Below are 17,458 nucleotides of genomic sequence, written 5' to 3'. Positions count from 1 at the left end.
AAACTTTCAGTGATTCATGAAGGAAACCCATAAATGAGTCAAACACTACGTGAGCCAACTTCTGAAAAAGCAATTTTTACCTAAAAAAAGTACTAGCTCTAACACACTAGACATACAGAGAAAAGGTGTATCTTTAGGCTTCATTTTATGAATTCCCCAAGATGAAAATGATATTTTAAAAAACCCATACCTGACTAAGAAGTTGTCCATGAAATATGTTATTCACAACATTCAGAACCTGTTTGATAAGTTTTCTTTGAGAAGTGGGGATAAGAGCTGGTAACCTAGTACCAGTTGTCTCTAGTTCATGTTGTATTTTATCCAAAAGTTCACAAAGAAATTCCTGAGCATCTTGTTGGGCATAACCACGAAAGGCTGGAATAAGTCTCCACACGGAGTGTAGCATAGCAAATGGTGAGACCAAGGCCCACTTTCCAGACCACATGACTTGGAACAAGGTATGCAATTCATGACAGAGAGAAATGTATTGTGAACTGGGCTCCCTTGGCTGAATAAGTTCCATATTTCTACTCTTGGATGCTCCACCACTTAGTCCTAAGGATAAACTTGGATGTCTGGAGAGAGCACTGCATGTATCTTTTTCTTGGCATTCATTCATTTGATATACTGCATCTGTGATTGGTGGATGCTTATAAGGTGATCTTGTCTTATCACCACCAGCTGTCACAGCCAGCCATCGGTTCAGATCAAGTTTTAAAAAACATTGCCGAAAAATAAGTAAATGACTCAACACTTGAAGAACAGAATTCATATAGCAGGTATTTCCCAAATTTCTCAATCCTGTTACACCAGGGGTTACTATTGGCCTTCGTTTACCTGAGGAGTCACTGGCTTTTTTTAATCTTACATCTTCTGAGGTAGATACTACTTTATCTTTTGCTGGTGATGCTGGGGTTTGTTGTGGAACTTGAACAGGAACTATTTCTACGGTAGTAGACTGAGCTAGACTTTGCAAACGTAAACTCTTTCTTGGATGTATATTTTCCAATTCTGCTTTAACTTGATACTCTAATTCTTGTTGTCTTTTCTTCACTTCTCTTTTTGCTATTTTTTCCTGAAATTGTTCCTCTTGCCTTTTTCTTCCAATGGGTGATTGTTCAAACCAAATTCGAAATATTTTACCCATCAATATCCTTCTCCTGTGCCACAGGGCAGTATACATTTGATCTTCATTTTGAAGGAGAGATTGGGTGCCATCAGGTAAGTAGTAAGTATCATCACTTGTACCCACAGACCGCAAAACCCTTCCACTACGAGTGGTGCACTGATAATTTTGACTTTTGATTGCACTTAACATACTTCGTAGCAACTTCAGGTCTCCAGTTGCATTATCATTTAGAACATAATCATCACAAAGATAACAAAAAACATACATCTCATTCACCTCCAATGCAACAGGATGACTGCTTTCTTGAAAGTGCTTGAGTGCATGTTCTTCAATATATCTTCCACAGGCAACATGAGAACAGCTAAGGCAAGCCCAAATTGACTCAGTTGTATTGCAGTCCACACAATGCCACTTCTGAGGGTTGAGGATGGAATGGTCTTGAGCAAGCTGCAACTGCCCAATATGTTTGCACTTATCCATTGTTAACATTTATTTAGTCTAGCTGAGAAACACATAATCCAAACAAGTCTCTGTTCACGATACCTGAAGCATCTGAAAACTAAGCAGAACAATACCATTTTTAAATAAAAGAAACCAGTATCTTTCTTTTTTATAAGGTATTTTTCCAAGAATAATTTTATAAATTTGCTTCCTTTCCTCCCAATTTCTGGGCTGCCTATCATAAACACAGACAGTTCTCACTTTTCTCTTGCTCTGGAGGTCTCTAATCTCTCATCTGCCTTGCTCTGAGAGAACCACACACTTCACTTTATTTTCTCTAATGGGTTCCCTTTGAAAACCGTTTTTAATTTTCTGCCACCATCTACTGGTAAAGAATGGGTAGTGACCCCTTTTCAATGAACTAGAATAAGATCCATCCTCCTATGTAACAGTTGAGGGCAATTTATAAAACTACATTCCCCTTCTTAAAAATTGGAGCTGGCAGGACTCAAATAGATCTTACAAATATCCACATTTTGAGAGCCTTATCAACATAGTTATTAAAGCATAACCACAGTGTAAAAGCATGAGTTCTGAAATAAAAACTTAAGAGATAAGAATTCTACCTTTGCCACATACTGTTTGTCTGATTTGGGCAATTATTTTAACTTCTCTAAAATTCTTCTGTAAAACAGGGAAGAATCACATCAATTTCAATGAAGAATTGAGATAAAATATTTATCTACCACATACTAAACACCCAATAAATTGTAGCTATAATGGCGGTTATAGGGCAGCCCGGGTGGCTCAGCAGTTTAGCGCTGCCTTCAGTGCCTTCAGCACAGTGTGATCCTGGAGACCCGGAATCAAGTGCCACGCCGGACTCCCTGCATGGAAGCCTGCTTCTCCCTCTGCCTGTGTCTCTGCCTCTCTCTCTGTGTTTCTCATGAATAAATAAATAAAATCTTAAATATATATATATATATATATAATGGCAGTTATAGTGAACAAAACTTAATATTCTATTTATTTAAATAAATCACAATATTCTACTTAATTACCATTTTAAATTTAGCTTTTTGCTAGTAAATCAATAATAACCTTCAATTTATGGCTTTATAACATACTTTTAATTTGATAGACTTTACAATTTGCCTTAGGGAGGGAGAACACAAAAGAGGAGAATTGTTTGAATGGCCTCTTAGGAAAGTGCAAGGATACACAGGCAAAGAGAAAAAAGGAAGAATATGAAGTGGATGACAATATTATGAACTTTTACACTCTGGCAGGCCTACACACTATCTGAAATCATAAGCTCATTCTAAAAACAAAAACAAAACCCCCCATCAAATAAAACAAATGAAACCTATATGGTTTTGACCCAGAAACATGTTCCTTTATCATAATAGAGTCAGGAATACTTACTTTTGCTACAAGTATCTAAAGATAGAGGCACCTGGCTGGCTCAGTTGGTGGACCACATGACTCTTGACCTCTGGGTTTTGAGTTTGAGTCCTATGCTGGGTTAAGAGATTACTTAAAAATAAAATCTTTAAAAACAAAAATAAAACTAGTAAACTGACATCTAGTTAAAAAGCAGGGATCACAAAATAGTTCCTTCACTGATTTAACGCAAATCAATCACAAATTTCAGGTCACAGGTGGAAACCTAGTTACAAAACACTCAGATCATTTTATGTAGCATGATCAATGCTTTAAATTTTTTAGGGCAGCAAGACAATATGAATTTCAGCAGTACTTGCAGATGCCACCTCCAGGGCTCTAAGAAAGCTACAGAGGTGAAGCTAATTTTTGATTCCTCCCCACCTCTTTTTTTGTAAAATCTCCTAGCAAACAAAGAGCCCCTTTCCCTCCACTTAACTTTTTCAGATGCTGGGTGTATCCTGAATATGGACTTAAGGCTGACCAGTCCTAACCATTACATGTGCATACAAGAGCACATTTTAAGTTTATTTCTCTTCCTCCAAAATTTCCTAAAGTCCAAAAACTATTCAAATATAGCATCTTAATAGAACTGCTAGTATTCAACAATAATTGCTAATGGCAAAATTAAGACATCAGTGATTCTCCATTATCCTAAATCCTTCCAGGTACTGAAGCTAAATGCTCATTCTTGACTCCTCTTTCTTTCCCCACACCAATCCTTCAGGAAAAATGGTTGGTTTTACCTTAAAAATATATCTAGAACCTGACTACTTAGTACCTCCACTGCTCTCACCATGCCAAGCACAATCAAGTCTCACCTGGATTACTGCAATAAGGCTCCTTAAATGGTCTCCCCACTTTGATTCTTGCTGCCACAAAAATTTACACAGCTACAGCACACTCTGCCTTTGAACCCAAACCACCAGGGCCCAAACCTGACATTTTAGAGGGTCCCTGCTCTTTTAGGATGTGGTCACCAGCACACATCCCTAACTCCCCTTTTGGACTCATTCACCAGTACCTGGAACCTCAAAAATTCCCTGCACCAATCATCCCCAAGCCTGCTTCCAGGGCCTGTGGGCAATAAAAAGCCCCTGAAGAATTCTGAAGAATGACATGATCAGATACATAGGTTACAGATGGATCTGAAACGGCAGATCTAGAGACAGGGTGAGTGATTTTAAGAAATTATTACTCCAGGGCAGCCCCGGTGGCGCAGCGGTTTGGCGCCGCCTGCAGCCTAAGGTGTGATACTGGAGACTTGGGATCGAGTCCCCTGTCGGGCTCCCTGCATGGAGCCTGCTTCTCTCCCTCTGCCTGTGTCTCTGCCTCTCTCTCTGTGTCTATGAATAAATAAATAAAATCTTTAAAAAAAAAAAAGGAAATTATTACTCCAGCTTTATATGGAAATTAAAGCTGCAGCGGCATTGAAGCAAAGATGGGAGCAGAGGTAAATTAGTGTTACACACACATTGGCTGAAAGGACTGATCAAATAAGGAGAGTAAGAGAAAAATCTAGAGCTCTCTTCTACTTTTATTTACTTTTATTTTTTAAAAAGATTTTATTTATTTGAGAGAGAGTGAGAATGAAAGAGAGAGCACACAGGGAGAGGGAGAAGCAGATTCCCCCTCTGAGCAAAGAGTCTGACATGGGGCTCGATCCCAGGACCCTAGGATCATGACCTGAGATGAAGGCAGACACTTGACCAACTAAGCCACCCAGACACCCTTCTACTTTTATTTTTAAAAAGATCATATAGGGGGATCCCTGGGTGGCTCAGCAGTTTAGTGCCTGGCTTTGGCCCAGGGCATGATCCTCAAGTCCTGGGATCGAGTCCTACATCAGGCTCCCTACATGGAGCTTGCTTCTCCCTCTGCCTGTGTCTCTGCCTCTCTCTTTCTCTTTCTGTGTCTCTCATGAATAAAATCTTTTTTTAAAAATCATATAAAAATAAAATTAAAAGGATCATATAAAGAATACAGAGATAATTTAGACATTTATTTCTGGTAAGTTAGACAATAATTATTAGTTCAGCTTGAGATGAAGAGAGAAATGCCATTTATCTGCACTAAAGGGAAATTATTTCATTCTAAAAATGTTTTAAAGATTTGAGGGAGGGATCCCTGGGTGGCTCAGCGGTTGGGCGCCTGCCTTCGGCCCAGGAAGTGATCCTGGAGACCCTGGATCGAGTCCCACATCGAGTCCCACATCGGGCTCCCTGCATGGAGCCTGCTTCTCCCTCTGCCTGTGTCTCTGCCTTTCTCTCTCTCTCTCTTTCTCTGTCTCTCATGAATAAATAAAATCTTAAAAAAAATAAAATAAAGATTTGAGGGATGCCTAGGTGGCTCAGTGGTTGAGTGTCTGCCTTTGGCTCAGGGCATGATCCTGGAGTCCCCGGATTGAGTCTCATGTCAGGCTCGCTGCATGGAGCCTGCTTCTCCCTCTGCCTATGTCTCTGCCTCTCTCTCTTTGTGTCTCTCATGAATAAATAAATAAAATATTTTTAAAAATTGTTTTCATTTGAAAAAAAATTTTGAGAGAGAAGGAGCAAAAGAGAGAGAGAGCACAAGTGGGGGTGGGCAGAGGGATAAGTAGAAACAGACTCCCCACTGAGCAGGATTTCCCAGACACAGGGGTTCAATCCCAGACCCGAGCTGAAGGCAGAGGCTTAACTGACTAAGCCACCCAGGAGCCCCTCTTTCTAAATTTTAAAGGTGGTATGAGTTAACACTTTACACAAAATTCAGAGAAGACTCAAAAGAAAAAAAAACCCTACAAAGTATATAGCCTATTCTGGGGTTATTCATATTTTCAAATATCTAGAAATTATGAGCATATTACTTGTATAAGTCTTAAGTAGGAACATATACATATTAGTGTATAATTTAGCTATATATATGTGCTAAATATAGCCTCTTTACTCCCTTTTCTATATTCTGCAAATACATGCCTAGATATTACTAAAAAAATCTATTTAGATGATAGTAAGACCTTCCGCACCCTTTAACATGATTCCATTCAATAAAAAGTCATGAAAAGGGTGAAATGATGATCAGATGCCATCTCTCTGGGAGGCAATATAGCAGTGGAGAGGTATCACAACAAAATGGTTAGAAAGCACACTCTGAAATCCAAAAGCCTCAATGTTAACATGTGTCTGTGTGCCTTAGACAAATTATTTATGCTCCACTCACCTCACTCAGTTTTCTTATCTTTAAAATACAATAGTAAGAACACCAGCAGAGTTGTTGAGGGAATTTTATAAATGTATATGTATAAAGCACCTAGAATAAACCCTGTCACTTAATTATGTGGCTCCCAGTACACGTTGGCTGACAATACTACTGCTGCTGGGGCTGCTACTGTAAATACACATTTCCTTCTAGTTTTATCACTTTTAGCCAAGGGTTCATTCTTCTCACCCCAACTAAGGTGCTAGCTGATAATTAAGATGTTTGCTGAGAACTAAGGTCTGATCTCTACCAGGGTATTTGCATTTTAAAAGAGGATCTCTTAAAGATAAAATCCTTTTAAAAATCCAAAGAAGTGAAAACCAGGGATCCCTGGCTAGCTCAGCTGGTAGAGCCCAAGACACTCTTGATCTCAGGGTTGTGAGTTCAAAGTGCATGTTGGGTGTGGAGATTACTTCAAAATAAATTTTTATTTTTTTAAAAGATTTTATTTATTCATGAGAAACACGGAGAGAGGGCAGCCCCGGTGGCTCAGCGGTTTAGCACCACCTTCAGCCCAGGGTCTGATCCTGGAGACCTGGGATCGAGTCCCACGTGGGGCTCCCTGCATGGAACCTGGTTCTCCCTCTGCCTGTGTCTCTGCCTCTCTCTGTGCGTCTCTCATGAATAAACAAACTCTTAAAAAAAAAAAAAAAAAAAGAAACGAAACACAGAGAGAGGCAGACACATAGACAGATGGAGAAGCAGGCTCCTAGCAAGGAGCCTGATGCAGACTCAATCCCATACCCCTGGATCACGCCCTGATCCAAATGCAGACACTCAACCACTGAGCCACCCAGGAATCCCCAAAATAAATTTTTAAAACCAAAACCAAAACAAACACACAAAGAAGTGAAACCAGATGCTGGAATGACAGATCAGGAGATTAATATTTTAGAGCAGGGCCCACCCTGTTTACTTATGAAAGAAACCAAGAGGGGGCATACAACCAAGAGAAGGGCAGGGAAGTAAGCAAGAGCTAGCAAACAAGATTGCTGCCTGAGATTTCCAGCTAGCACTGCTGCTTAGAGCCAAAGCTCAAAGACACTTACTAAGGTATCCCCAAAGGGGCCTCAACACACAAAGACCTAAGAGCTGGGAGGAAAGGAAAGGGGGATGGGAGTATTTTCTTGACACTTCCTATTTTCCTCTACTGGGTTCAGAGCACTTCTTTTCACTTGCTAATCCACTATGGAGAAGCTATGTATTAACTGGTTAGTTTGGAGATTGGTTATGTAATTTTTAGCAATATATTCACTTTAAATAGAGATAACCAAATATTTCTGCATCCTCATGTAGAATCTGATAAAATATTACCTGTCCCTGTATATAATAGCAACACACACAAGTCATGATGTTTTGAACAAAATCTATAAAGATTAAAATAATATACATACTATCATTTTTGTGTATTTAAAAAATGTTTCATACTTAAAATTCCACTGAATACCTACGAAATGTGTTTTTTGAAACCAAGTATGCTATCTTTATTTTAAAGACAGATTTATAAATATTCTGAGGGCTTTGTCATTCTTCACTGCTTAAAGACAATAAAATTTTCAAATGGCTCAAAGAAAACCATTTAAATGATTTAAGCTTTTCATCCCCTATAACTAAGCATTTTTATTTTTAAAATTCCCTGTAGTAAATCTCTAAAGTTCAAGAAAATAATTGTATTTGACTCATTGAAATCTGATTACTTTACAGAGGGTTAACCTATAATTAAGGTAATTACAAAATATAAAGCTAAAATGACTAGAAGAAAAATAAAACATTCAATCTTATTAAATACGGTATTTTTAGTTAAAAATTTATATCACAGAAAAAAATCAGATATCATGAGTAAAACATTTAAATTGTTACAGTTCAATAAAACAAAATTGCTCATGCTTACCACCCAGTGTAGAGTGTCTGAAATTAATTTTAATCTACTCAAATTATAGCCCTTTGCATCATACAATCCAGGTTTTAAGCATGTAGTAATACGTTTCTGACACCTATTTCAATAGCTCATCCTATTGGCAGTTCTAAATAACTGACCACCAAAATCTTTCTGCATCAGTCTCAGGCACACTGCAAAACTTAGGTTACCAATACATCTTATCTTCACAGAATTAGTTCCTTTTCCAATATTCTCTTATTAAAGATAGTATATCATCACTGAAGTATTCAGACTAGGTTTTGTTGTTTTTACTCCTCCCTCCCATCTTTTCCACTCAAACATTCAATTTGTCACCTATGGATATAAGGTTATCACTTCCCAAGTCTTTCTTTTCTTTTCTTTTCTTTATTTTTTTTTTCAATTGAAGCGTTATCATTCTCATTATGGACTTTTATTATATCATTCCTGAGGTACAGCAGTAACATCCAAACTGGTTTCCCAACATCCAGGCTCTCCCTGTACTATCTTGGCAAATTAATCTTCAAGTTTGCTTTGACGGTTTTACTCTTAAAATCCTGTTCCCCAGGGGCGCCTGGGTTAAGCATCTGCTTTGGGCCCAGGATCAAGCCCCATGTCAGGCCCCCTACTCCTCCTCTGCTCCCCCTCCACAGCTCTAACATATAAAATCTTAAAAGAAATCCTCTGTTCCCCATAGTCCAATAAAACAGCAGATTTCTGAAGTTCCTAGCTAGCTCACTCTGTAGAGCCTGCAATTCTCCATCTCAGGGTCATGAGTGTGAGCCCCATGTTATGAGAGAGAGAGAGAGCATCAGAGACAGCACAAGCAGGGTGGAGGGGCAGAGGGAGAGGGAGAAGCAGACTCCCCACTGAGCAGTGAGCCTGATGAGGGGCTTAATCCCAGGACCCTGAGATTATGACCTGAACTGAAAGCCAACACTTAACCAACTGAACCACTCAGGTGCCCCACTTCCTGTATGCTCATGGTTTTAAACACCACTTAAATGATGACAATTACCATCCTATAGGTTTTATAGCCATCTTGTTCCAGGTTACCCAATTCTTGGCACAATCAACCAACTTGTTTAAATGCAGGTTTTGCTTTAGTTCTCTTTATAACATTTGAGTAAGTGGTCAAGGATAGGAAGTCAATTATACTTCAAAAGAGAGAGAAAGGGAAAAAGGAAGAATAGGAAGTCATGGATCATTAGTGACCAAAATTGCCCTCCATCCCCACCCAAGTGGCCATTTCCCCCCTCAGAGTCAGTCAAGGCAGTTTCCTGATATTTTGTGATGTCATTATCCTACTTTCTCCATCCTTAACCACAGCCTACCACATGTCTTGTTCCATTCTTTGTGCTTTCAGATACCCAAATAGATTTTAAACAAAAGTAAATGGAGATATACTTCCCCACCCCTATTAAGATTGTTTTAGGCATCTGGCTAGCTCAGTCTGTACGCATTCAACTCTTAATAGAGCATTCAACTTTTTTTTTGGCAGGGGGGATGACACACACAGGGCTTGATCTCACAACTCTGAGATCATTACCTGACCTGAAATCAAGAGTCAGGGGGCTTAATGGGCAGAACCGCGCCACTCAGGTGCCCCTAGAGCATTTAACTCTTGATCTTGGTGTTGTGAGTTTGAGCCCCATGTTAGGAATAGAGATTACTTAAAAATAAAATCTTTAGGGCTCCTGGGTGGCTCAGTTGGTTAAGCATCTGCCTTGGCTCAGGTCATGATCTCAGGGTCCTGGGATTGAGCCCCGAGTTGGGGCTCCCTGATCAGTAAGGAGTCTGCTTTTCCCTATCCCTCTGCCTGCACCCCTACTTGTGCTCGCTTGCTCTCAAATAAATAAATATTTTTAAAAATCTTTTAAAAATTTAAAAAATAAACAGGGGCACCTGGCTGGGTCAGTTGGTGGAGTGTGTGACTCTTAATCTTGGGGTTTTGAGTTCAAGCTCTATGTTGGGTGTAGAAATTACTTAAAAATAAAATCTTTTTTTTCTTTTAAGTAGGCTCCAAGCTTGAATTCAGGACCTTGAGACCAAGATCTCAGCTGATATCAAGAGTCAGAGGCTTAACAGACTGAGCCACCCAAATGTCCACAAAATAAAATCTTTAAAAAAATAAAAAATAATAGATCAAAAAGTTTAAAAAGATTATTTTAGGTTTTGGTAAGATATGTAGTGACACTTTAAATATATATTTATGCTCCAAATATAAATATTACTAAGAGCTACAAATATCACTGAAAAATTAGAAGGGTAGCTAATATTTTCTTCAAAAATTAACAATCTGGGGCACCTGGGTGGTTCAGTAGGTTAAGCAACATCTGCCTTCAACTCAGATGATGATCCCAGGGTTCTGGGATGGAGCCCTGAATTGGGCTCCCTCTTCAGTGGGAAGTCTGCTTAGTCCCCCCCCCTCCCCCCAACTTCTTGGTCATGTGTGCATGCTCTCTCTCAAATAAAGAGATAAAAGGTTTTTAAAAAATTAACATTCCACTATAAATTTGTTAACCTCAACAAAATGATCTTTTCAGCTGGCCACTCCCTTTACACCTTAAGACATTTAGAAAGAAACCATGGGGGGATCCCTGGGTGGCTCAGCGGTTTAGCACCTGCCTTTGGCCCAGGGCGTGATCCTGGAGTCCCTCCCGGCATGGAGCCCGCTTCTTCCTCTGCCTGTGTCTCTGCCTCTCTCTCTTTCTTTCTATGTCTATCATGAATAAATTTTTTAAAATCTTAAAAAAAAAAGAAAAGAAAAAAAGAAACCATGGAAAGGTACAATATTATTACAAGCTTTGGAAGTTCCTACAGGAGGTCAGTTACTAAGACCAGTCAGGTAAAAATAACCTCAATCTCCTAATGATTGCAATTAACAGCACCATTTTCAGATTCCTTGCTTTAAAAAATACGTTTTTATGAAAGACAGAAGTTACCAGAAAAAACAAACACACAAAAATAGCCAAACTAAATTACTATTTAAAAAAGTGACACACAGGGGCAGCCCTGGTGGCTCCGTGGTTTGGCGCCTGCCTTCAGCCCAGGGTGTAATCCTGGATTGAGTCCCACATCGGGCTCCTGCATGGAGCCTGCTTCTCCCTCTGCCTGTGTGTCTCTCTCTCTGTCTCTCATGAATAAATCAATTTAAAAAAAAAAAAAAAGTGGCACACAGAACTCAGTGGCTAAATGTTTGCCTTCTCTCAGGGCCTGATCCCAGGGTCCTGGGATCTCCTGAGATCCATGGAGTACCACGTTGGGCTCCCGGCACGGAGCCTGCTTCTCCCTCTGCCTAAGTCTCTGCCTCTTTCTCTGTGTCTCCCATGAATAAAGTATAAAATCTTTAAAAAAAATTTTTTTAAAGTGACACAGAATGAGGGATCTGGCTAATATACGCTCCTAAAAATAATCTGTATTTTAAAATCTGAATAAATGCTAAAATATTTTGCTTTATTAAGAAGCTTCTCCCTTTCCATAGCTCATTCTTTGTCAAATGATCATATAAGTTGCATTTTATATAATTCCTAGTGTGTCTCATAGCACTGTTGCACAATTTTTAAAGATTTATTTATTTATTTAGTAAGGGGTTGAGTAAGGAGCTCTTGGTTTCTGCTCAGGTCATCTCAGAGTGATGACCTCAGGCTCTGTGCTCAGTGTGGAGTCTGCTTAGGACTCTTTTCTCTTTGCCCCTCTCTTTGTGGGTGTGTGGGCTCTCTCTCTCTCTCTAAAATAAATAATTTTTAAAAAAAAGAATATTTAATAAAATCATGTTACAGTAATCATCTTTATCTTATTAGAGAACCTCCCAGAGGGACAGATATTAAAGAGTAGGCATATGTTGAATTTTAACAAAGCTAATTTTTATAACAAAACTTACTTTTTTAAGAAAGATTTATTTGAGGAGGGGAGGGGCAGAGGGAGAGGGAGAAACCCAAGCCAAATCTGTGCTGAGCGTGGAGCCCCACACAGGGCTGATTTCACCCAGAGATCACGACCTGAGTCAAAATCAAGAGTGGGCTGCTTCCGACAGAGCCACCCACAAAACTTAATTTTCTTTTAATGGTACCAAATAACCTAAACAGATCCTCTAAAAGCTATTAAAAGTAGGGAGACTTGTTATTTTCCATAATAAAAGATAGGAGGAAATGGCAATTTCAACAGGAAGTAGGCCTTAAAAATTACTAGCCACCACAATCTTTGCATGCATTTGGATTAAGAATGAAAATAACTTTATCCATAGTAATTAGGGCAAACCCTACCCACTCCTTATGAGCAGTTTACAAATTTCCATTTATTTTATGGAACTACCATAGTACCCTGTTCTCTTAAGAAATGTTTACAAAATGCCAAGGGAGGGCAGCCCCAGTGGCGCAGCGGTTTAGCGCTGCCTGCAGCCCAGGGCCTGATCCTGGAAACCCGGGATCGAGACCCACGTTGGCCTCCCTGCGTGGAGCCTGCTTCTCCCTCTGCCTCTCTCTCGCTCGCTCTGTATCTCTCATGAGTAAATAAAATAAAATCTTAAAAAAAGTGCCAAGGGACATGCATAGTGCCTGGTACAAAAGGGTTCAAAATTCTGAAGGAAGAAATTATTGAATGAACGAACACAATGAACTCCCTTTTCCCTCTTAGGTATGCTATTATGCCTATTATGTGCTTTGCCACCTCTTCTTGTCAATCATGATGTATTTCCTTTCCTTTATCCTAGAAAGGCTGTCGTTATTCTTTCTGCTTCTAGAGATCTAGAGTCTATAATTACCCTGATCTTGCTTGCAACTCCTCATTAGACAAAAAAGGATATCCTTTTACCCTGGATCTTCTTCACGTCTCTTAACATTGCCCCCCCCCCCCCACACACACACCAGAAGCACAGAAATTGAATCTAGTTGATAATGTTCTAAGAAAAAGCTTCTAGAAAGCAAGTTCTGCCACCAGGTTAATTGATTTCCTCACCCATCACTGCTTTTAAGTATTTCACTCATGGGCAATTTTGTTCCAAAATATTTATCATTAGTGTCACACCACCATACTTATACATCAATCTATTGCAGCTAACTTCATAACAATGAGGGAAATGTTCACAAAAAGATTGACCCTTCTACTAAGTGTCTAGAAAACGGATTTCAAATACTTTGCATAAAATGCCTAGACTATCATTCTAGCATATTCATGATTTGGCCTAACAAGTATATTCTTGGGACTATAAATAAATTAGCTTTTCCTATGTAGAACTCCACTAAAAAGGAATTCTTTATAATAAAGTTTTATGGTACCTGAAAGTGCTGCGAAAAACCAATGTACTTCAATACTCTTAATCTTTGCCAGAAAGCGAGTATTATTGAGTCCTACAGTTTAGTTACTTGTCACCTATTTAGGTTGGGCCTACTGGCAAAACTGTCCGCCATTACTGAATTCAAATTTCCTACCTTGATTAGACTCCTAAGCCTGTGCCCTAGTCTCTCTCTAATCTACCATTAGAATCTGGCAACCATGTTTGTTCTGCCTAACATTACAGGAAGGAGAAAAACTCCAGAGCACCCTTTTTCTTCTGCTACCAAGAAGTCAAGATACTGCTTTTCTCTGTATCTCTATACCATTTGAAAACACAATTCAACAAACATTTACAAGGGGTTTTCCAGCATGTTAAGCAGATAGGTACTAGGGATACAAACAAAATACAACCAGACTCTGCCCTCAGACAACCCAATGAGCAGAAAATCCTCTTATGTACCACCATAATAATAAGATGCAAGTATGTAGAGGAAAAGTTTGGTAGAGGATATATACGATAACTTACTCCTTTCTTTTTGCAGTACAAAATGAAAAAATCTGTGAAGGGGGGGTATACAGATAATTAAGTAGAAACAATATATTTTAAATATTTTAACCCAAATCAATATTTTCATTTTAAATATTCCAGTAAGTGTATAATTGTATAGTATACAACACAGATTCACTTATCACTTAAATGTTTTTAAACTGAAAAAATTTGAGACAATTGATATTATAAAAGAAAAACAAGGGGATCCCTGGGTGGCTCAGTGGTTTAGCACCATTCCAGGGCATGATCCTGGTGTCCCGGGATCGAGTCCCACATCAGGCTCCCGGCAGGCAGCCTGCTTCTCCCTCTGCCTGTGTCTCTGCCTCTCTCTCTCTCTCTCTCTCTCTCTCTGTGTCTCTCTCACGAGTAAATAGATAAAATCTTAAAAAAAAAAAAAGATGAATGTTCAATCAAAACAGACAAAAAATTTCAACTGTCTACAATGTATGCATTGAACTCTGTTCAATATTAGAATATTTCTAAATTTCAATACAGAAAATCTACTATGAAAAATCCTAGATTAAAAAATCTGCCATCCATTGCAAAATTAATGGCTAGTACACAAAATGTTAAGAGAAATCAGAGCAGGGAAGATAGAAGCTCAACAAACCAAAATGTTTAAAATCTCTTTAAGGGATCCCTGGGTGGCGCAGCGGTTTGGCGCCTGCCTTTGGCCCAGGGCGCGATCCTGGAGACCCGGGATCGAATCCCACGTCGGGCTCCCGGTGCATGGAGCCTGCTTCTTCCTCTGCCTGTGTCTCTGCCTCTCTCTCTCTCTCTGTGACTGTCATAAATAAATAAATATAAAAAAAAAATAAAAATAAAAATAAAATCTCTTTAAAATCTGGGAGGGGGGGTGGTAGTGGGGGAAATTAAGTAAAAATCTCTTTCAAATCCCAAGATGCTAAATTAAACATAAAAAGATTAGGGTTCCAAGAATACAAAGTTTTCCTCTCTTTCAAGACAACTAAATATTGAATCTCACTGAGATTATGAAATATTCTATAAACATGTACTTAACTCATGTTTGGCTTTCTGAATTTGATCACAGTGAACAGCCAATTCTTTTTCCTTGTTTACACTGAATACTGGTTTTAAGGACGACTCAAAATGGAATTCCAGGCCCCAATGTTACCACCCCCCTACTTTTTCCCCACAGGCAGCTACTTCACAGATAATAAGCAATTCAAGTGCAGGGCCTGAAGGTCCTATTTCCATGCTAATTTCACAATCCCGTTACTTGCAAGATATGACCATTAAGGGGGGGGGGGGCAGGGATCGGGAGGGCTTCAGAACAAAACGACTCTCCTGAGACTCGCTAAATTGTTTACTTCCAAAATTAAGACTGCAAGAAATTATCCAGTTACCTGTAGAATTCACAACAGCTCAAACTTGCAGTTGCAACAATTACCACGTTTCACCTTTTTCTTTTTAATTGGGGGTGAGGGTTAGGAGGACCGTGTCCTACTACCTCTTAAACTTGAGCATTTTTTTCCCCCTAGTTCTGACCCATTTCTTATGCCTCAAAACGAGGTTAGCTTATTAGCATTCCTTCCCCGAAGGCCAGCGGGGATGGTTTAGGAGGCCAGAATCCAAAAAATCCTAAGCGTCTCTAAGTGGCAGCAGGTGCTGGCAACGCTGGGACCCGATCGAGGGCAAGCCGCTCCTCGCAAACGGAGGACCAGAAACGGCGCTTGCAAAGCCTCCCAGAGGGCGTGGAGCATCCCTCGGTGGCAGGCGGGGCAGAGGGAGGACGCGGCTTTATCTCGCCGCACCAGCTCCGCACCAGCTCCGCAGAGCGCCCGGTGCGCGCGGGATTCGCGATCCCGTCTCCTCAACGCTTCCGACCGCGGGCCTCGCACATCTGCCTGCCCCGCCCCCCCCACCGCGTCCCCGAGAGTCTCGCTCTTCCCCCCTTCCCCTCGCAACCCGTCCCCCTCCAGCCCCGCGCGGGGTGGCCACACGGCGAGCCTGGCCGCCGAGGACGCGGCTCCTCGCAGCATCCCTGCGCACTCGGGAGGCGGCCCCACGAGGACGCCGGCCGCGGCAACGCACAACCCACCGGAACTTCCCACAGGCGCCAATTCTAAATTCGCCGGACCGGCCGCCGCTGCCAGCGCCGCCTCCGCGCGCCCGGGGGCTCGCTGCCCTCCGTCCGTCCGTCGCAGCCCCCCTCCCTCCCTCAGGGGCCCCCTGCGTCCAGCGCGGCGGGAAAACGCCGCCAGGTGCCTCCCGGCCCCGGGGGGCTCCCGTGGGACCTCCGCGCCCGCACAGCCCCCGCCCCCTTCGGCCAACGCAGAGGCAGCGCGCCCGTCGCCACACTCACCCGCCTGAGCCGGCGCGGCCATTTTGCGCTCACCCCGGGCCGCCCGCCCCCCGGTTCGGCGGCGGCGGCGGCGGCGGCGGCGGCGGCGGCCCGGCCGAGCGGCTACGTCAGCGGTGACGCCGCGCCGCCCCGCCCCCCGCGCCTCGGGAGCGCCCGGGCTGGGCTGCAGCCTCGCTCCACAGCCTCGCTCCACAGCCTCGCTCCACAGCCTCGCTCCACAGCCTCGCTCCACAGCCTCGCTCCACAGCCTCGCTCGGCGGCTGCCCGCGGGGGCGCTGGGAGCCGGGCTTCCCTCCCGAGGCCGGCTTGGCACCTGTCCTCAGCGCCGCGGCCCGGGAGGGCGTTGCCAGCGTTCACCGCGAGTCCGCGAGACGCGGGACAGCCCACGGAGTTTCTGCGACTCAGGCCGCGACGGACTGTTTGGCAAAGACGCGCGCTAGTTCGGTTTTCTTCAAAAAAAAAAAAAAAAAAAAAAGAATCAGCGCAGGTTAACTGGCGTAGAAATTCTTCGACAAAACGTTTCCTTTCTGAGGAGGAACCCAGGTGTGAGCTCAAGGGCATCCCCTTGGACTCAGCCTCCTCAGACAGCTGTCGGGCAAGGAAGGTTCCAGAATGGCACACTTAGTGAGAAATAAACTTAAGGGGCCCGAAGGGACACCCCTGTCCAGAATTAGTTGACTCTGAAGTTGCCGACTGACCTGAAATTGCCAATTTAAGATAATGAGATAGACACCGAAAGGAAGAGCCGGGAGAGAAAAACCTGGAGAAGAGGAAAGCCCAACGTCCAGGTAGATGAAGATGAAGCTGAAAAGTCTGGACTAAAGTCAAACGTACAGGTACACGAAGACTAAGCCGTTAATACTTATCGAGCTGTTACTCTCTGCTCAGCTCTGAGCCGTTTCCGCCTCCGCTACCCTGAGGAGAGTATTGCGAGTGGAAAGCCCCTGATTTCTGAGGTGGGAGCAGCAAGACGGACGCGCGAAGTTAGTAGCACGTCCGTGGAGTGCATTACGTTGCAATATGTAAGGCGAGTTATAAAATTGTGCATGTCTTCTAGTCAACAGCTACTTTGGGGAATTGGGGAATATCTTTCCATAGCACGACCTGGAGAATAAAAACGAGCACACGAAGGTATTCGTAGTATATTATCGGAAACAGAAG

The 17,458-nt window shown here is 41.9% G+C and overlaps 1 protein-coding gene across 2 annotated transcripts in view; it reads right to left on the bottom strand.

Annotated features, from left to right (window-relative positions):
* USP44 (ubiquitin specific peptidase 44) overlaps nt 1–16,366 on the bottom strand; it is a 29,670-nt gene extending 13,304 nt beyond the window's left edge. Inside the window, exons 1-2 of one of the 2 annotated variants that reach the window (XM_041738520.1) lie at nt 16,298–16,366; nt 191–1,688 (exon numbers count right to left, since the gene is read on the bottom strand). In XM_041738520.1, coding sequence (XP_041594454.1) covers nt 191–1,618 — 1,428 coding nt within the window. In that variant the 5' untranslated portion in view covers nt 1,619–1,688; nt 16,298–16,366. Of the gene's footprint in view, nt 1–190; nt 1,689–16,033; nt 16,218–16,297 lie in introns of those variants that run through there. The other variant, XM_041738519.1, reaches the window with a different exon arrangement.
* Nucleotides 16,367–17,458: the final 1,092 nt, after the last annotated feature.

The sequence above is a fragment of the Vulpes lagopus genome, chromosome 23 (assembly GCF_018345385.1).
Source record: "Vulpes lagopus strain Blue_001 chromosome 23, ASM1834538v1, whole genome shotgun sequence".
NCBI classification, from domain to species: Eukaryota; Metazoa; Chordata; class Mammalia; order Carnivora; family Canidae; genus Vulpes; species Vulpes lagopus.
Note: the sequence above shows the minus strand (reverse complement) of the source record. Positions and strands in the feature narration are given on the sequence as shown.